This window comes from Galeopterus variegatus, unplaced genomic scaffold (genome assembly GCF_000696425.1).
Source record: "Galeopterus variegatus unplaced genomic scaffold, G_variegatus-3.0.2 Scaffold2316, whole genome shotgun sequence".
Classification (NCBI taxonomy): Eukaryota; Metazoa; Chordata; class Mammalia; order Dermoptera; family Cynocephalidae; genus Galeopterus; species Galeopterus variegatus.
In genome coordinates, this window is record NW_007728427.1 from 52,547 (window position 1) to 73,780 (window position 21,234).

Here is a 21,234-nt window from a genome sequence, read left to right on the forward strand (position 1 = left end):
AAACAGGAAGTAGTGCTTAGCCAAGAGTAAACAGAATTCAAACCTCAACTATCCTGAACTCAGCTAAAATCCTTGGACCAGACTGGATCCTCCATTTGGTGACACATGGATCACTGCAGGAACTGCCCCTCCCATCTATGCCTCATTCCTTGACTAAACTTAGGATCAAAATAAACTTCAAACACTTTAGAAATAAAGTTAGTCTTTACCCATAGGCTGATAGCCCCAGAATCCTTTCAAAAGACATGAAGATATAAACAAACTTTCCATTCTGAGATTCTCAGGGGAAATCCCTGACATTGCATGAGGCTTTGAATTTGCAGCACTATCGTGAAAGATCCCTACGTGGTTAACTACAGGACCCTCAGGAATGAAGATGAGATGTAGGAGGATGCTAATGAAGAGGATTATGATGATGTCACCTTGTGGTGACATTCTGTAAATATTAGCACTGCATTATTTTTGCAATATATCTGAAAAATAAGATATTCTATCTTATTGGAAAGATAGCAAAGTACATATATCCTATTACTAAAAAGGGCTCATTCTGGGAGGGGGTAAGAAGGGTGGCTGGGAGAAAAGGCCTAGAAATAGTTCTTAGACCAAGTCAATGATTTATTAAGTTTTACTTAATCTAAGTAAAAAATTTTCCTACTGTCAGTGAAGTTCAAATTGGGAAATAAAGATTAGGCATAACTGCTATCCTACTTAGCAAAACATTTACAGATTCTGTTTTGTATATTAGGTAGTTTTAAAAAACTTTAAAATAAAGCAGTTTATAACATTTCCCCCTCTCCAAATTCTCCTCAACGTACTTGATGTTTAAAATGGTAGCAAAAAGATTTAGTCTATTTTTTTTTTATCACTTGACAATGTCTTCTTTGTAGTTACCAAATTTAACTATGAAAAATATAGATGCTATATGAAAAGATATAAATGGAAAAAACGAGAAAAAAAAAAAACCTACCAACAATCTATTTCAAGTAAGCCAGCATTGCAGGGATGGGGGAAAATAAATATCCTGAGTAAGACAAACTAGAAAGACTGGCCACTGATTAGCATAAAACAACAAAGCTATAAATTAGCAAAGCCAGGCACACATTTGGAAAAGAACTAACTGCACTTAAGCAACACACCTAAAATCCATAGCACAACAGGGAGTCGTTGACCAACTGCACATGTGGATTGTGCAGCCAGAAAAGCAAGAGGAAAATGGCTATCTTGGATGACAAGAGATCTACAATTATGAACAGCATGTAGAAAGCTGCACATTTTCCCCAGTGGAGGTGCACCCAAAGAGAAGAACTCTCAGAACAGGGAGTTTAAAAAGAGGGTGGGGGTGCAGAATCCACATGATCAAGGAAAACAAATCTAAAGCCAGCAGGCTCCATTCCAGAGTCAGTGCATGTGTGAGTTATTTATCTTTCCAAAACAGAAATATGTGCCCTGAAGTTACTTTTAACATATGGAAGTATCCCATTTCGACCCCCTAAGCTTCTCCCCCCCACCACAGTGAAGCAGAACATTAGCTCGCAGCTTAGTGCCAAAACCAGCTCATCAGACTACAACTTCCCTGTAAGACCAGCAGACAATATGCCCAGTTCAAACACTAAAGATGTTGTATTTACCTAGCGCACACCAAATAGGAGACATCCTGGTGCCATAAGACTTATCTTCTCTAGAATCCAATCTGTGAACCTACGTGTTTGCATTCATAAGAAGTTATGTTTTCTCCCCTTTTAATTGCTGCTTTGAGAATAAATGATAGCAGCATCCAGTGGGTAACAGTGTGGGCTCTGCAGCCAGACGGCCTGAGTAAGAACTCTAAACCTGAACTCTGCTAGGTGCTAGCTGTGCAACCTTGGACAAGTTTGTGCCTCAATTTTCTCATCCATAAAGTAGAGATATTATTAGTCCTGTCTCACAGGATTGCTCTAAAAAGTTATTAACTACTACAATACTTGAGTTTGGCACATCATAAGTCTGCAGTAAACATTAGCTGTTATTATTATTACCACCACTGCCTAATATTTTGCACTAATTCCAGATTTATGCTACACATTATTATTACTGTTATATATAGGAAGTATTAGTTTTAGTAAATTTATATAGATAGATAAAGATCTAGGGGAAAAGCACTATTCATGAGATACAGTAGCAAACAGCATTTCACTTATGAGTGCAATTTAAAAGATAATACATGAGGTGGTTTGAAATATTCAGTGGTTAACTCTGACATTGCAACTACTGAACTACTGTTCCAAAAATGCTAAGGACAAATTAAGGACAGGGCTTTATTAGGAGAATTCACACTCCACCGTTTTTTGGTTTTGTTTTTTTAACTTTCATCTATAAAACTCTCCATTTAGCATAATGCATTAAATCCTGAAATTTCCTGCTTTGGTTAGAAATCAGTGTGGAAGCATTCTCTGAGCCAAGCCCTCACCCAGAGCTGGTCAGAGCTATGAGGAGGGGCAGGAAGAGGTCTGTTCAGGGAGCTTCAGCTAATGTCTGAGGAACTACAACTCAGCACTGACCTAAAAGCCCAAGGATAATATTCAGGTCTCACCTCAACATAAATGTGTCCGTTCTCTGCCACAGAGAAGACACCCTGGGAGGGCACCATAAAGAGATCTGTGTTGTACAGCTCCATGTTGAAGGTGATGTTTTCGTTGGGCTGGTCCTGGAAGCTACTGGGACTTCCCATCTGCCGCAGACTGCAATTAAACTAGAAAAAACCCCAAACAGATGAAGATAAAGCACACTGATGTGAAAGACGAAGGCCCAATAGCTTTAACATTTAATTTCATTTTCTGATAGTCCCTAACTAACATCAACCAAGTAGACAAGATTCTCCACAAACTGCGTACTGAAAACAAACCCTTACCACCACAATTTCTGGTCGGCTGAATAAGGGAACATCTCCTTCATCCACATCTCCTGGAAATCCATTATCACCTGACTCCAAATCTTCATAACCATCAGGCCAACCACTACTATCCCCAGGGAATGATGGAAGCTGTATCACAATCTAAAAGGCAAAGAAAGCACAGCCATGTTATAAAAACACCAAACCACATGCATTTGGTTCTACCTCACACCCACACCTATGTCATAATCTAGATGTAAATCAAAAATCTGACTTTAGGGCCGGCCCGGTGGCGCACTGGAGAGTGCGCCGCTTGGGAGCGCGGCGGCACTCCCGGTAAATCAAAAATCTGACTTTAGGGCCGGCCCGGTGGCACACTGGAGAGTGCGCCGCTTGGGAGCGCGGCGGCACTCCCGCCAAGGGTTCGGATCCCATGTGGAGATCGGTTCCCGCTCACTGGCTGAGTGCGGTGCGGGCGCAACACCGAGGGTTGTGATCCCGTTGCCGGTCCCCGGTACGGGCGCGACACCGAGGGTTGCGATCCCGTTACCGGTCAGTAAAAAAGACAAAAAAAGGAAAAAAAAAAATCTGACTTTAAAATAAAAAACTCTAAGCTTTTTAGGATTTCATCTTCAAAGCAATAAAGAATAAGAAGCCCAATATAAGGTTCAAGTTAAGGTGTGAATGGAAATTTGTATTTTCCCTTGTGAAAAACACAGATTTATTTTGAAACCATACTAATTACAAATTATTTCAAATAGTGTGAAAACACTAAATACTGAAATGTAGTTGAACAGGGTTGTCAATACACCTGCCTATACTTTGAGAGGGGGCTTCTCCTTAAGGGTCTTTATGTTAAAAAGTCTAAGAAATGCTAAGACTTGGCTACTGTTACTTGTATCCTTTAAGATCTGTAGAAAGTTCAATTTAAGTTAGAAGACAAGGACCTAATGTTCACTTTGCAGCCAATCTTCTCCTCATCTTTTCTTTTGTGCTCATGTATCTTTGCTCATTTCTTCCCCAATATCTTTCTGTATGGTGTATAGATGCAGCAGAAAAGAACGTTGTGTTTTATTCCAGGATAATAATCTTAACATCGGTCGAAATTATTATTCCTGGGTTAGTTCTAAATAAGACGAAAAAATTCACCCAAAGACCATAACTCCATAAATAAAATTCTAACTTCACATGTTTGGATTCTAAAGGTGATGCAAAATAAAAATATATAGGAAGTCTGAAAATTACTGCAAACAAATAAAACTGGAACAAACAGCTAAAATATTCACTGAAAGAAATAGAATATGAAAACAATAAAGGAAAACCACCTCTCCCTTCTTTACCAGGTCCTCAAAAGAAAGTATTGATGCAACTAATGCAAGTACCTAAGATATTGCTTACCCTGGACATCATAATAAAGAAAATAAAATTATATGAGAGAGAAGGGACTTTAAGGGGTCATGATATGCTTTCTCTCCTGAAGCAACTGACAATTTTTTTACTTAACAGATTCCATAGCCTTGTTGGTGTTAACTTGGACACCAGTTTTAAAATACTAAAATCAAGTATATCAGCAATATATGACATTCATTATATCTGGAGAACCTGGATAACTGCAAGAAGATTAATGTTGTAATTAGCAGGAAGTCAAAGATTAATAAATTAATTATTTGAGTAACAAAGGGAGATAAGCTGGGCCAGCCTGGTGTTGAGGAAACATTAGTGGACAAGAGGTCAGGAAGCTGGAACTCAGTCCTGGCTCTGCCATTAACCAGTCTCTCAAATTCCATTCTCTAAGAAAGTGTTTGAACCCCCTGGAGTTCAATTTCCTCACCTGTGAAATAAGGAATTTGAATGAGATCATCTTAGGGTTCCCTCCAGCTCCAACATTCTAAGATTCTCTGAGGAACAAATTATTTGAGTAACAAAGGGAGATAAGCTGGGCCAGCCTGGTGTTGAGGAAACTTTAGTGGACAAGAGGTCAGGAAGCTGGAACTCAGTCCTGGCTCTGCCATTAACTAGTCTCTCAAATTCCATTCTCTAAGTAAGTGTTTGAACCCCCTGGAGTTCAATTTCCTCACCTGTGAAATAAGGAAGTTGAATGAGATCATCTTAGGGTTCCCTCCAGCTCCAACATTCTAAGATTCTCTGAGGAACAATAAACTCGGGCTCACAGAAGAGCCACTCCCCACATGAACCACACTGACCAGAGGACCCGATCACCAACCTCTTCTCTGGATTGGGTCAAGTGTATCTTTGACCGGCAGTGCAAAGAACTAGCAGCCACAGCCCGCCCCTTCCCGTGTCAAAGCTGGAGTAACACATGGACACACGTACCTTGTCGAAGTGGACACAGGGATCTCTGAGCCTTATTTTTACCATCAAAAGTACAACCCAAACTGCAAAGTTAGCGCCTTAAAGTTCTTTTGATATTTCATGCTTTGAGTTCTTTTAATACTCACTGCCTAGTCTCCATCTCTAAAAGAATAGGTTTAATCTGAAGAGAATAGATTTAGATGAACTGAGAAGAACGATTTCTGGAAAGTGAAGGGTAGCTATTGCAATGGATTATCACTGGGGGAAATCTGTGGCATTTTCTTCCAGGTAACCTCCAGAGTAGGAGATTTCTTTAATTTCTTCAACTTCGTAGAGGTGTAGAGAGAGACTTGATGATAATTTCTTAAAGGCCATTTCCAGATTTTAAATACTCTTTTTGGATCTTTATTCATGAGGAAGGAGAAGCTGTCCCACTTTGGGGAGGCCAGAGAGACCACGCATCTGGTTAGCTCAGTTGTGCAGAGGTGCTCACTCACAGCCCGAGGCCTTGGATTTTATCCCCAGAAGGACCAGGCCAGCTTGGCCATAGAAAGATATCATAATCACCTTGCCAGTGAACCTTTGCCATCGGGAGATGGAAGAAGGGCATTGGTGAGATCACAACTCCAGCTGAGAAAACAAGGTCTTCCAACTCCCAGAGACTCACCAATAAAGCTAATAAAACAAAAGCATTCGGGGTCAAAATAATCCCGTTTTGCTAACTGATACTTGGCTTTGTTCAGGCCTAGGGTATATGCCTCGCCTCATTTTCATAGAAACATCAAGACTAATTTTAAGAGAATATGTAGCAAGGCTCTGGCAAAGGGCAAAGCTTTGTTCTGGAGAATACTCACAGAGTTATAGTAAACCACACCATCGGGGGCTGACCGCCGGTGCCGAGTACCACAGCCATTCAGGGGAGACTCTAAAACCCAGTGGGTGCCATTCATCTTGGCCTTGCAGGTAGGATCCAGCAGGGTAAGCTCCATCCCTGAGTAGCTGTTGCCCTGAAACAACAGCCACCAAAGACATAATGGGGGCCCACAGGCAGTTCTGCTGCACACAGTTAACATGCATTGCCCAGTCTTCCAAGTAAAGGTCGCTAGAGTCCCGCACCATGCCCGTCCCCCACTTACTTCTTCCCAGCTGACCACCTCTCAACAGCCCAAGGGTTATGTCTGTCGGCTTTGGAAACTCAACAGCAAAATATTGACACACAAGGTTCTGGAACCCTTACCCTCCACCCCCACTCAAAACAACAGGAACTGAGCGAGAATCGCAGCCAAGGGGAAGTGGGCCCATCCAACTGAGAAAACAGCACCAAGTCTCTGGAGTTCAAAAGTGAAAGAGCTAGAAGGAAATAACACACACAGACTGGGGCAAGATGAGGAAGGAGGTGGCCTTCTCTCCTGTCCTTTAGGAGACTGCACTGACCTGAAAAGAATCTTTTTCTACAGCCACGACCATCTTTTCATTGTCACATTGGACTGACAGGGCAACGTCCATGTTCCCTTGCACCTCTTCTGGCTCTCTGGGACCAGGAAACAGTTGTATGCTGGGGACGACAGGGTCCTTTGGCCGAGGGATCCCATCTTCTCCCCCTTCCTTCAGGCCTCTCCTGGAGATATCGGGGAAAGGGAAGGGGAGACCTCCAATTCGGCCTCCCCCTCCCCGGATGGCCGGGTTCTCCAGGGCAGGGTTCAGCAGGATCTGCAGCTCAGGGGGGATGGTATGAACTTCTTCATCTCTCATTTCCTCTGGCGGTGACAGAAGAAGGCAAAACATCAATAGCATTTGATGCCAGGCCACAGTCACCATCATTAGAGGCAGAACAGGTAGAATTAGCATGGAATGGGCAGGTGTAAAATTACTTTTCACGAGCAATGTAAAAAAGTGATTAGGAGTCTGGAAGCCTGAATGCCAGTCCTGGTGTTTCCTCTAACTAGCTGAGTGGCTTTGGGCAAGTGGCTTACTTCTCTCTGCCTCAGTTTCCCAGATTTTTAAATTAAGGAGTTGGATTAGATCAGTGGTTCTCAACTGTGGCTGCACATTAAAATCACTCTGGGAGCTTTAAAAAAAAAAATCCTGATTGCCCAGGTTGCACCTCAAGCCAATTAAAACTCAGACTCTCTAGGGTAGGACCCAATCATTATTATGTTTTAAGTTTCCCATGTGATTACAAATGTGTAGCCAAGATTGAAAACCGATGAGATAGATGATTTCTATGTCTCTACAAGATATAAAATCCTGTGATTTGAGTAAGTTATGTGAAGCAATATTATTCCATTCAAATGCCATTAAAATACAAACTGTCCCTGACTTAACGACAGTTCAACTTAAATTTTTTCAACTTTACGATGGTGCAAAAGTGATACACATTCAACAGAAACCATACTTCCAGCATACAACCATTCTGTTCTTCACTTTCAGCCCAGTATTCAATAAATCACATGAGATATTCAACACTTCATTATAAAATAGAATTTGTGTTAGATGATTTCGCCCAACTGGGGGCTACTATAAGTGTTCTTAGCACATTTAAGGTGGGCTAGGCTAAGCGAGGCTATTCAACAGGTTAGGTGTGTTAAATGCATTTTTGACTTAACGATATTTTGAACTTATAATGGGTTTATCTGGAACATAACCCCATCATAAGTTGAGGAGCATCTGGACTTTTCTTGAATCTAGAGATTGTTTCAAACAGTTTCTCTAAAGATTTCTTCAAACAGTAGTGGTATTTTAAAATTATTCTGCTACCTCCTTTTTGACTGCTAAGCAAGTACCTGGGCACCCCAGCCTTTTAGAACCTAGTCCCTATGGGGAAAAGAAAGAGCTACTTAGGCACACATTCCCTCAAAGAGGAGACATATTTCCGTACAAACAATACTCAGTATTTTGTATATTTCCAACAATTTAAAGAAAAAAATAAAAATTTCCCCAGTGTTCTCTGCATCCATTTTCTAAAGCCAACTGATGTATGCTTGAGATCAAATTCATCTCAGTGGAAGCTGGAAGTGAACATGAACACTCCTTTAATACTATCTGTTTGTAAAGGATGCCACAGCTGAATGGGTCCAAAAGAAGTCACAGCTTTGGAGGGCTTTTAATGTGTACTTTAACAAAAACCTTCACAAGAACCCTATAACGTAGGTCCTATTTTCCCCCCTATTACTGAAAGAGGAATCTGAGGCTCAGAGGTTAACCGACTTCTCTCCAAACAGTGAATGGCAGAGCCGAGACTTGAACCTGTACTCCTAACCATCCTTTATTGTCATCCCACTCAGTAGTGATACCATGGGGTGAGGAACAGGTCTGGAGATCAGAAAACTTGGGGCTCAAGTCATGCTAGCTATAAGACTCTGGAAATCCTCGAGAACTTCTTAAGTCTCTACTTCGCTCCATCAAACTAGGGTAGTAACTCCGGCCTTCCCTCTGGGTAAGGAAGCCCAAGTATAAGTCCCTATGACTATTTTCCTATCAGATACAGCCTCTGACCATGGACTTCTTTCCTGCAGCCCTAACCCCTCTGTATCCTCAGCTGTAAGTAGTAATTAGGTGCCTCTGAGAGAAGAACCCAGGCTAATTTACTCTTAATGTAATCACAGTGAAGATGATTTACAGTAAAGTTCTCCAATATGCAATCCACTCTATGTAACTGAAAATCTGTATTAAAGACAGTTTCCTCAAAACAATCTATCACAATTCTAGGTAATTTTAAGCCTTACAGTAAAAAGTAGTCAAGTGAGTTATTAAAATGTACAACAGAAAAACAGCCCCACATAAATTGAAATAAGAATTCCCCACTGGGAAGCTTCATTTGGGAAATAGTTTTTATACAATTAAAAACAAGAGTCATACTTACCATTGTTTTCAAGCCGAATATGAAATCTATTAGCCACAGGAGCCACTGTGTATGATGTGACTGGAGTATAGCCATGGTCCAAAGCCCACTTCACCAGATTCTCTTGGGTTGAAGGAATGTCATCTCTTATTGATTTGGTCATTGCCATGGATCTTTCACTCTCTTTCCCAAAGCCAATACTGTTAGGAGCCTGAAGATAATAGCATGGTTTCATGCATCAGTCAAAATAAACAGGGCTCTAAATAATATTAATTAAATATCTGAAACAAATAGATTCTATATTGTGGGTGAGGGCATTTATTCTTTTCATCTCTCTTTTCCTCATGCCAAGAACACTGATGTGAAAACCTTTAACAGCAGATTAAGAGACATATATTCATTGTGTTTGATCATAACATTTGGATTATTCGTGTTGATAAAAATAATCCAATGACAGCTAAGTAGGCACATACTAAGTACATCTAGCCTGTTACTATACTCAGTTTAATATTTTAATTATTAACACATTTATACTAAATATATATACCAAACTTTCCCTTATTTTTATTTAAAATTATGCATAAAATATACAGATGTACATGATACATTGCCCAGAAATGCCTGTGCTTCTACTCCCTGCACCCCTAGATTTAAATGAAACATGGCACAATGTAGTCACTTTGGTGTAGAGACTATCCCATCTTTATAAACTATTAAATTCCATGGGGTAAAACAACTGTATATAAACAAGTGTTCATATTTCATCTATAATTTATGATCAATTTAGCAATCCTGTAATTATATTCATTTGCAACTCTATTAACTGAATATGCTTACATTTTATGTTCTAAAATATTAACTAATTAAGTCACTATCCCTCTAAGTATCAACATTTTACCCAGTAATCCAAGTAGGCCATAAAGTTAGCTTTTACTGGGTAATCAGTTGCAAAATTAAAATGACAGAAATATTTTCAGAGAAAGATATAAATGGACTCCAAGTAACCAGGACACGGAAGGTACACTTCTCCACCACCTGCTGAGTCCTGTGGCAGTGATCTTGTCACAGGCCGAGGGAACCGAATGCTGCAGAGAGCACCCCAAAGGGAAGGCACCACAGTTTCAACAACTGCTCCAGCAAGGCTGGAAAGCCCTTCTAGCACGCAGATTATGCCATCGAGGGAACCGAATGCTGCAGAGAGCACCCCAAAGGGAAGGCATCACAGTTTCAACAACTGCTCCAGCAAGGCTGGAAAGCCCTTCTAGCACGCAGATTATGCCANTAAAACAACTGTATATAAACAAGTGTTCATATTTCATCTATAATTTATGATCAATTTAGCAATCCTGTAATTATATTCATTTGCAACTCTATTAACTGAATATGCTTACATTTTATGTTCTAAAATATTAACTAATTAAGTCACTATCCCTCTAAGCATCAACATTTTACCCAGTAATACAAGTAGGCCATAAAGTTAGCTTTTACTGGGTAATCAGTTGCAAAATTAAAATGACAGAAATATTTTCAGAGAAAGATATAAATGGACTCCAAGTAACCAGGACACGGAAGGTACACTTCTCCACCACCTGCTGAGTCCTGTGGCAGTGATCTTGTCACAGGCTGAGGGAACCGAATGCTGCAGAGAGCACCCCAAAGGGAAGGCACCACAGTTTCAACAACTGCTCCAGCAAGGCTGGAAAGCCCTTCTAGCACGCAGATTATGCCATTTTCATGCTGTATAAAGATCACTTTAATTTCTACACCCAATGATTTTCTCCTACATACATGCAGCATTTTTCCTAAATTCCTCATTTGTTTCCCATTCTGTTTGCCCCTAACATGACTAAATATTAATCCGTTCCCACTGTAAAACCATCAAAGATTCACAGGCTCTAAGTTCTCTGGTCTTTTTGGTTGTGGGATACTAGCTGAGGACACATTATATTTCAATTCAAAGCTTAAAGGATCTCACCCGGTATCTTTTTCTATTACCCAAAGTGCTTATCTGAGGGAAAACTGCCAGACTGACCAACCACCACCTCTGCATGCAATGAACCAGACAGAACCTTAACCACATTCTGCAGACATCTGTAGACTCAGTTTCATAGATTTGGAATATTTTAGCTCCTACTCTGATTCAGAGAAAACTCCTCGGGGGAAAGGAAGGGTTAGAGAGAGAGAAAGAAAGAAAACTAAAATGAGGTAAAGAAGGATCCAACTCGTTCTTGGAACTTTTTATTCCTTTAGTCAACAGCAGTTTCTTAGGCACAGTTCCTTCCAACTTTTCAAAGCAGCACATCGTTTTGATTGGCTGGAATCACAACATTGGCCTAAACAATGCTGGCGTGGCCTCATCCGCCCTAGTCTTTCATGTCATTGGACAGCTGAGAAAATACCGTATTTCCAGAATGCTATCATCATAACTGCCACCTGTCCTTTTGCCCCAATATGGAGTGATCTGTTTACACCTTTCCACATTAAATCTAGAAGCTGTCAATATGTCTCCTAGTGATTATGCCTTGGGACTTAAAAAGCTAGAGGGGCCAGCCCTGTGGCTCACTCGGTAAAATGCTGCGCTGGTAACGCAGAGGCCGCGGGTTCGGATCCTATATAGCGATGGCCAGTGCGCTCCCTGGCTGAGCCTGGTGCAGACCACACCATGCTGAGGGTTGCGTTCCCCTTACCAGTCAAATAAAAAAAGAAAGAAAGAAAGAAAGAAAGACTACTAGAACAAAACAGTTTTCGGGCCGGCCCAGTGGCACACTGCTACAGTGCGCCGCTTAGGAGCGTGGCGGCGCTCCCGCCGAGGGTTCGGATCCCACATACAGACCGGCCACTCACTGGCTGAGCGAGGTGCGGGCGCAGCACCGAGGGTTGCGATCCCGTTGCCGGTCCTGGTCCGGTACGGGCGCGACACTGAGGGTTGTGATCCGTTGCTGGTCACGAAAAAAGACAAAAAGGAAAAAAAAAAAAAAAAGCTAGACATCTATCTACACATTTATAAAGCAGCAAGCTGGGGACAATGGCAGGCAAGCTAGTTTTCATCCTTGGACAAACTCCTCACCGTGCATCTCTCTGAGTGCCCAGGCTTTTTCCAACCTTAGAGGAACTAGTCCAAATGGGGGTGTTCAGTGGAGTCTCCAAATACCACCACCATCTCTCCCAGTCACAGTTTTGTGACAGATGGTGAGCTAGGTAAAGAGTCTAAGTGCCTCTGCACCCCATCCCCCACTTGCATCAGAACTGATGGTGTGGGGGAAGGGGTTGGCCAGAAAGGGTGCAGTGCATGTTCCTACTGGGATTTTTAAAAAAAGGTCTTTCCTAAGAACAAGCTGGCCATCACCATCCTTAAAGTCCTGAGGCCACATGAAATAGTGTAAAAGGAACCTCTAACAAGTTTCTTCCATCTATTCTTTTATGTTTTAGAGGTACTTCCTGCCAAATAAAAAAGGTCTTTCCTAAGAACAAGCTGGCCATCACCATCCTTAAAGTCCTGAGGCCACATGAAATAGTGTAAGAGGAACCTCTAACAAGTTTCTTCCATCTATTCTTTTATGTTTTAGAGGTACTTCCTGCCAAAAAGTGATTATGCATGGTCCACAGGGGACCTGAGGAAAGAGCCAGAGCTGGACATGACAATGTGACCATGTCCAGCATTCCCATTCTTGTCCACAGCACAGCCCTTTGCATCTCTTTTGACCATTCTGTCATTTGGAGGACAAATGCCACACCCCAACACACACAGGCACAAGGCACTCATATTTAATGATGCTCTGCTTTAAATTTACCCCATCAATTTCCTCACTATTTCTTTAGTACACATTTTTCTTTGTTCTCACCTTGTTTAAAGAAGGGCCCTAATTGTTCCTATAGACGCGCTCTTAAAGAATTACTTATGGAAAGCAGATGAACCCCCTTTTTATGCCAGGTGCTATACTAGGTGCTTTACTTATATTACTTATTTAATTCTCCTCCAAAATATAAGACAGGCATTACTATTCCTTTGTTAGAGAAGGAGAACCTGAGACTCACAGAACTTAAGTAACCCATGTGACTACAACTTACCATGTGCAGGTGCTATGCCCAGTGCTTTAGATGAAATACCCTGTAGGCCCTTAGCAAATACTTGTTGAATGAATGAATGAATGAACTCACAATAACTCTCAAGGTGAGTGCTATCATCACACCCATTTCACATGTGAGCAAAGAGACTCAGTGTTCAATTAGATTGCCCAATATCTGCTGGGAATAATGACAGTAGGAGATGGGACTTGAATCTAGCCCTGTCTGGCACAAAGCCAGGATTCTTTCCACTCCACCATGCTATTTCTGAAGGAAATACTAGAAACAAGGTCTCTATAAACCATTTCCCCCTTTCTAAGCCCTAGTTTACACCTTTGTATTAGCAGGTACTTTTCCCTCACAGCACAGTCTGAATTCACATCTGAGATAGGGAGTTAGAAAATCACAAAGCATGAAACTGATTGAGAGAATAAAAAGAACATCATGAAACATTACCTAATTGTTTAGTAATGTTGTCATGCATTGTCCAAAACTGGCCTGAAACAGGAATACAGCCAAGGAGAGAAATATAAACAGATCTTGCATTGGGATGAGCAACCTTATTTCTACATTTTCTGATTCATATGAGCAATGCGGACATTCACAGCAAACTCCAGGACTGCCATGGACCAGGCACATACACTCAGGGAGAGCAGGAGCCATTGCAGGGTCAGGAAAGAATATTTACACAAGAACTCCAGCCGGGAATTAAAATGTACCGTATGTTTTTGCCTTTCAAAGCATGATTCCCTTTCCTGTTTTTGTTATTCTGAAATTAAAAACATTTGGTCGGTGTGCCAGGCTTGAGCAAAGGCAGCAGACACCCCAGGTTACCAGCAAGCCTCATGCCATGCCAGGGAAGGCAATCAAAACATCTCCAACTTTAGAAAATCAAGGCTGGGCTTTCTGCTTAACACCAAATTAACATATCACCGTTACACACGATGACTTATTGGGATCCTCCCCCAAAATAAATAAATAAAACCCACAGGAACCAGAAATGATTACTTTAAAATTAAGATGTGTATGCTCATGGCTTTGCCTGCTGCCTCCAGCGAGTACTTTCACATAGCCTGGCCTTGGGAGCTGTTGGCTCTACTCACTGCCGTGTCACATGAGAGGTGCTACAAGCTCATGATAATACCAAAACCAAAGGCATCCCACTCCCAAAATATTGAAAACATAAAACCCACCCAACTGATCCAATGCAGGTACTGAAAGAGAAACCAGCCAGATTTTTTTTAAAGACAATGCACACAAATGTGAGCCTACAGAGATGCTAAACAGGTAATTATCTCCAAAAACAATGGGGAGAGGAATTTTTCTTTAACTTCCAATATAATTCACTCCAGTATTCTGCCAAATAGTTATTCCCTATTATATCCCTAAATATATCCCTAAATATAATTTGATAAGATTTATTTTATCAAATTTCAACATTTGACTTTTCAGTCAACTAGTTGTGGTTTGCCTATCATGCCAATCAGTTACACTTCTTATGCGTATTTCCTTCATGGAATAAAATGGTTAAGGAACAGACTCATTAACTTCGCAGTTACTATGATTCTTTTATCATTGTTTCACTCTTTAAAGGTAGAAATGAGAAAAAAGACATGCCAATACCAAGTATTTATTTCAAGAAGAAGAGTCTACCATGTGAGTTGGGGTCAGCCTAATTTCCCATACCTTCCCTACATACCTAACCCCAAAGTAAGAGCCGATATTGAGGACCACGATGACACTGAGGCCCTGACAGGACTCTTAACCATGAAAGGCTTAACTGCATTCATTATTTTACATTTACTATGACTGGAAAGCACACTAATACATTCCAGGAATTTCACAAATGAGGCAAGTGGGGTTCAGAGAGGTTAAGGGACTTGCCCAAGGTCACAATTCATACATGGAAGAGCCAGGACTCCAACCCAATCTGTCTTGACCCCAGAAGCTATGATTTAACCACTACTCTGCCCTTCTCAGGAGTAGCCAAGGAGCAGACTATTTTGCAAAGTGAATAATAATTGAGACAGCTTAGAGTCCATAAAACATGTAAGCACAGCTTAAGTTATTGCTATTCATCAAAACAAAGAAACACTCAACCAACTTACAATAACTTTCAGGTGTCCTTTAACATCAAAAGATTTGATCACCCAGTTGACAGACTTTTTGCACTTCAAGATCAGGATGAGATTTTTGACCACCTCAGGATCCTCTTGAGAAGGTCTAATGTCAATTATTATATCCACCTGGAAAGCACTGTGAGTGGAAAACAAAGGCAGAGTTAGGACCTAAATGCCAGAAAGTTGCAACTATCTCCCCTCTTCCAAGTCTTCATGTTTCTAGTGTCTGGCCAGTTGATTAAAAAGCTGGAGTTGATTCCAGGCAAATGACATGTGCAAAACAGATTGTTATTGCACACATAACAAAATGGTTTTACATAACAATAAGAACATATGCCTTGCTGATAATTAGCCACTAAAGTTTTTCTCTTCTATGAAAAACAAAAAAAAGGTTGTTACTTAATGCAGCAGCCACTGTTTGAAGTGGACTTGAACAAACCAGAGGAGTTTACTTTTTTGAAGCAGAACCGTTGATTTTTTCCAACTTTCACCATCTTTGATATTTAACTTTCCACTTTTCTATATGCTCAAATTCCTTCAAAACCAGAAGTGGGTGGCAGTTTGATGAGTGGGGGGTGGCAGGGAGGAGGGAGACATGGTGGTAAAAAAATTAGGAAACTTCAGAATAAAATAAGAAGCAAAAGTCTTGATTTATATAAGGTTTGTTTAATCCATTAGCAATTGCTACAGAATCATATCTGCACTTAAATTCTCAAACTTCTGGATATACAGTTATTCAAATAAGGAAAACAGATGGTCAACCAAGTTATCACTGGAAAATTGATGAACATAACCCAAATTTCTAAGAATTCAGTAGAAAAGAATTTTTTACTAAACAATAACATCTCTGTCATATTGAATTTAAGAGAAAAGTCTTTATTTCCATCTTGGTTTTACACACTTGTAAAGCATAAAATGAATGGTATACTCAAATGAAGCCTGAGGCTTAGTGTCCAAGCACATTTGCCAGATTGCTTCTGTCCCTGTTCCCTTTTAATATTCCACAAAATTCTTCATGTGGGACAGAATGGAATCTTACCAAAATTGATCTGTAGATTATTCAGTTTGAAATCAAAACTTGATTAGAATTTTAACTTTGAAATCCCTCTCCAACATGAATTTAAATTAAATCACTAGTCCACATAAAATGCAGGCTAAAGTGGGAGAAGGACCTACTTTCCTTCTTTTTCTTTTTTTTTAAAATTCCCTAATTATTATTGATAGAGAGGATCAAATTTCCAGTCCAGGGGTAGGAAGCTGAGAGGGAGAACAAGCACACAAAGGGAGAGGCAAGTTGTATCTAACAGCTCTTTGATATATCACCATGAGGGGCCACCCTCCCAACACACACACGCACACACGCACGCACACACACACACACACACACACACACAGAGCTTTAAATCAGTTCTGAGTGCATAAGTGCTCTGAAGACACTATGAACAGAACTTTATTAAAAACAAAATGTTACTAAAATGATAATTATGTTAATAAGGCATACTTCGTAATTTTCTTATTGGTGATAACCTCAGTCCAAGGAGATAATGATGGAGCAAGAATGACTGTGTCCTATAATTACTACCCAGAATTTCAGAACAGGCTTTGGGAACTCATCTGGAAGATACGAGATCTAGAGACAGATGCAGGGTATAAAATATACCACTGGTGCCTTACTCCCTTCTTCAAAGCATCTGTGAACCACACCTGACATCAACAGCAACCTTCCCTTCTGCATAGGAAGGGCTGCACCTCTCCCCGCCTCAAGTCAAGGAGGATCTTTACTTTCATCTCCTCTCAGTTCAGAAGGCACACGCACACATGCATACTTGCTTACCTGTAGGGGTTAGAGTTGGGGGTGATTAGCTCAATGATGTGGACTTCCTTATCTTGGGGCTGGCTGGACATCACACACCCTTCTGCTGCTTTGGGCTGCAGGTACTCAGCAAGGTAGTTGAGCGAGAGAAAATTCTTCCCTATGTTGCACGTGGGAGGGAACACTTGATCTAAAAGTAGAGAAGCACAGGGCAACCTGTCAACCCACTGAGCTACATGTAACCAGACCCAAAGGAAAGAGGGTGTTGGTGAAGCTGGGTATTTGCAGGACACACAGAAACACAAGCCCATGGGAAGGGGCTTAGTCTGTGAACTCCTCAATGACTGCACTGAAAAGCCCATTATGGTCACCAGTGACCTCCTACTGACCAGCTCTAGTGGGCTCTTTTTGTCTAAATTCTTTCCTTTCTTTCTTGCTTTGATATTTCTTGTCCTCAACCATTTCCTCCGACCTATCTTTCACACTCTTTCACCGGCTCCTCCTTCTCAGCTCATCCTGTAAAAACCAGTGGTCCTCAATCTTTGGTGCATGTCAGAATCCACCTGTTAGGACCCTACCCCAGAGAATCTAACTATGAACATTTAGGTGGGGCCCAGGCAGCTTTCTTTCTTGGAAAGCTCCATAACTGATCCACTTCTAAACCAAGGCTAAGAACCTCAGCCCCTTCTTCAATCCTCTTTTTGTCTCACATTCTTCCTAGATGATCTCAATCACTCCAGTTTCAACTTTTACCTAGATCATGACTCTCTTTCTGAGCTGGACTTGTACTGTTATCTGTCTACCAAGCATCTCCCACCTAAAAATCCAATACATATTTCATGGTCAGGATATTCAACACTGAATCTATTACCTATCCCATCCCCAAATATGCTCCTTCTTGGATGTTTGCTATTTCAATTATTAGGAGAAACCAGTCACCTAATTAATTCTTGCCCACCAAGTAGAATTAATCATTCCTTCATATTTACTCCTCACAGTGCTTTGTGCTCTGAAGATGAAAGGCAGAAGTTTGGGGGAAAACAGGGAGGGCACACTTTTGCTCTTTCTCACAGTCTTGCCACAGACAACTGATGGCACCTTACAGTTGACAAGGTGCTTTCACAAACAGCATCTCACTGTGCTGAGGGAAGCTCACCACTCCTGTCCAGGAAAGCAGTGCAAGTGAAGACACCCCCCAACGGCACATGCCGTGTACACAGCACTGCGGTTGATGGGATTTCCATCCAGCAGTTTAAATGTTTAAACAGAACTTGAAACTGCTGGCAGCATGACAGCTGGGACCAGTGTCAAGGAAGTTCTAGGTGTAGCAAGCTTTTTTCAGAAGGGGCAATTAATCAGAGACCTGGCACTTTAATGAAATAGACTTCTGCATTTTTCATTTTAAGGACAGGATGCCAGGGTTCAAATCCATATGAAAGTCTCACTCAGGATTAAGGAATCTGCCCAGGAGGTCCCAAGATTAGGTTGATACTGCCCCCCTCCCCAAATTGCACAACCTCCCTTGTGCTGACGTCTATAGCACACACAGCAGCATCAGAGCTCTGGCTACCATGGCATCCCTGGCACCACCCCTAGAGCAGATGTGACCAGAGCAGTTCACAAAGTTCCTGCTTGGAGACTCAGTGCAAGAGAGCCTTGGCTCTGCAGTCTACATTCTTCTCTAAAAACCCCCTCAGAGGTAAAAGCCCAAGGCTCCCTCCATGTCTACTGAGGGTTTTACCAAATGACCAGATGAGGTATGTACACCCTGCAGCTGCAGCCCTGCGGATGCCTCCCCCAGATCACAGGACAGAAAATGATATTGGGATGGCAGGGCTGAAATTTAATAAGAATTGAATCAGAAGGTGTGTGTACCGGCCAGGGACAGGCCAGTCAAGAGACTAGGACCCTCCTGAGACTGTGGCCTGCATATCCAATTCACAGATGTGCCTAGTTTGTATTTGGCAGGTAGTAGGCATATGGTACAGGTTTCCTGAATTAACAAATGGTGATGTGAGAGTTGAGACAAATAACAAAAAAATCTACCCAAGTTGTTAAGCCACTAGGAAAAGTTTAATTGTTCAAAAGTTGCTGTTATTAAGGGCTCCAGTCCCGGATGCCATTGTCGCTAAGTTAAATAAGCTGATCATTTCTTGTTGTGTGGGTTTTTTCCCCCCAAATGACTTTCTGCATGCCTGGCATCAAAACTTACACCAAGTGCCAAGTAGAATGGAAACCACAAAGGGGAATCCCCGGGTAGAAACCTGGCAAGTTTGGGGGTGGGAGGGAGTCACGTGCTTATTTGCATTTTAGGAAAAGGCTAACAAATGACTTTGAGACCCAGAATGAAATACTCGGAGAGCAGGAATGAACCTGGGAGGTAATACAAATGCCTCATTTTCCTGCTGTGGAAACTGAGGCTCTGGTGGTAAATCAGTGTTGCTTGAAACCTCACAGTTACCAAGACCAGAAGGAATAAGAATCGAAACTCCTCGATTCTTCCACTCTAGCTACACAGGTTAGAGCAGCTCTCAAATGTTAGCGAGCATCCAAATCACCTGGGGCTCATTAAAATGCTGACTGCTGGATCCCACCTCCAGAGTTTCTGATTCAGTTGGTCTGGTTTAAGCCTGAGAACTGGCATTTCTAACAAGTTCCCAGGAAACGCTGATGCTGCTGGGGTGGGAACCACCCTGTGCAAACCAAAGAGAATCACAGCCTGGGATCCCTAGGTTCAAGGAGGGTAGGGACATGTTGGGTTCTGGGAAACCAGCTGATGAGGCTTGCTCAGTAGAGCCTGACCCATGGTGATAAACCAAGGAACCTCACTTTCCCCAACTGCTCCTCTCCACGGTGTGGGCCAACAACTTATACTCAACTGGTGGTTGGAGTCAAGTTTCAAGGGCTCCAAAGGTGTCACCAAGGAGTCAACCAGTTTTTACTGGACTGGACACCTGGTCCTTTAAGTTCACTTCCCTGCCTTGTATGTGGCTTAATGATAAAAAAAAAAAGTTTTTTAAAAAATAATAGGCTTTCAAAATTGAGTCACCAGATATTTATATCCCTCTACAAGGCAAGTAAATTAAAATAGGCAATCTCTTATGAAGGCCATACAGTTCCTTTCCCCAATAATTTGTCCTTATAACAGGCATTAGTGTTAGAAATATGTTAACTGATGTTTCAACACCATAAACTGACACTGGTTTCAAACGTTTGCAGCATAATATTTAAGAGGACGCCCTGCCTGCTGACCCGCCCTGCCAACCCCTCCTTCATTCCATCAGCGTTCACCTCCTTCCCTGCACCCCCAGCTTCTCACCCTCCGCTTGCTTCTTCCGACTTCTGTGCGCAGATGTCTCCTAAATCCTGCACGACGACCTCCCCCCCAACCACGCAACTCCCAATTTCTCACTTGGCCATTACCAGGCCTGTTTCCTCAGGAGGAAAAAAGGAAGGAGGGCATGAGGGCGAGAGGAGGCCCAAATGACCCCCCAGGTCCCTGCCAGCTCCAACGTTCTGTAATTCTGCAGTTCCTCACCCTAACCATCTGGTCTCAGAAATGAAAACAATTGACTGTCGTAAATCAGTCATTAACTGAAGCCACATAAAATTTACCTTCCCCCACTTTAATATAAATGTTTCTTGCTATCTTGAGTTCAGTGAATGAAGTAACTGCTCCGTACTCCTTTCGGGCCCAATTTAACAGATGTTCATTTCCATGGGGGAAATTCCTTTCTTCTGTTTCTGCCGTCAAGGAGAAGTCTCCCGATGAAAACTGGACCACAGAACCCTCTGACACCTAGAGGAAATAGAATTTTGCATATTTAACATTTAGATATTTGTCAGTCAAACCTCTTCCCTTCATTATACAGGCAGATCAGCTTTTTTCAGCAGCTGATTCAAGAAATAATCCCAAACCTAGTTCTCCCAGATAATGGTAAAACTACTAATGTAGAATGTAAGTTTGAACTTTTTTTTTAAATTTTATTTTATTTTGTCAATATACAAGTGGTTGATTATTGTGGCCCATTCCCGAAACCTCCCTCCCTTCTTCCTCTCCCCCTTCCTCCCAACAACCTCCTTTCTGTTCACTTGTTGTATCAACTTCAAGGAGTTGTAATTGTTGTCTTCTTCCCTCCCCCCCCCCCCTTTGTGTATGTATTTATTTATTTTTAGCTCCCACAAATAAGTGAGAACATGTGATATTTCTCTT

The 21,234-nt window shown here is 41.6% G+C and overlaps 1 protein-coding gene across 1 annotated transcript in view; it reads right to left on the reverse strand.

Annotated features, from left to right (window-relative positions):
- Nucleotides 1–21,234, reverse strand: part of TGFBR3 (transforming growth factor, beta receptor III) — a 213,384-nt gene that overhangs the window by 30,106 nt on the left and 162,044 nt on the right. The window contains exons 5-12 of the mRNA XM_008581287.1: nucleotides 20,637–20,820; nucleotides 17,043–17,211; nucleotides 15,197–15,344; nucleotides 9,045–9,234; nucleotides 6,617–6,939; nucleotides 6,037–6,189; nucleotides 2,888–3,031; nucleotides 2,570–2,728 (exon numbers count right to left, since the gene is read on the reverse strand). Coding sequence (XP_008579509.1) covers nucleotides 2,570–2,728; nucleotides 2,888–3,031; nucleotides 6,037–6,189; nucleotides 6,617–6,939; nucleotides 9,045–9,234; nucleotides 15,197–15,344; nucleotides 17,043–17,211; nucleotides 20,637–20,820 — 1,470 coding nt within the window. The remainder of the gene's footprint in view (nucleotides 1–2,569; nucleotides 2,729–2,887; nucleotides 3,032–6,036; nucleotides 6,190–6,616; nucleotides 6,940–9,044; nucleotides 9,235–15,196; nucleotides 15,345–17,042; nucleotides 17,212–20,636; nucleotides 20,821–21,234) is intronic.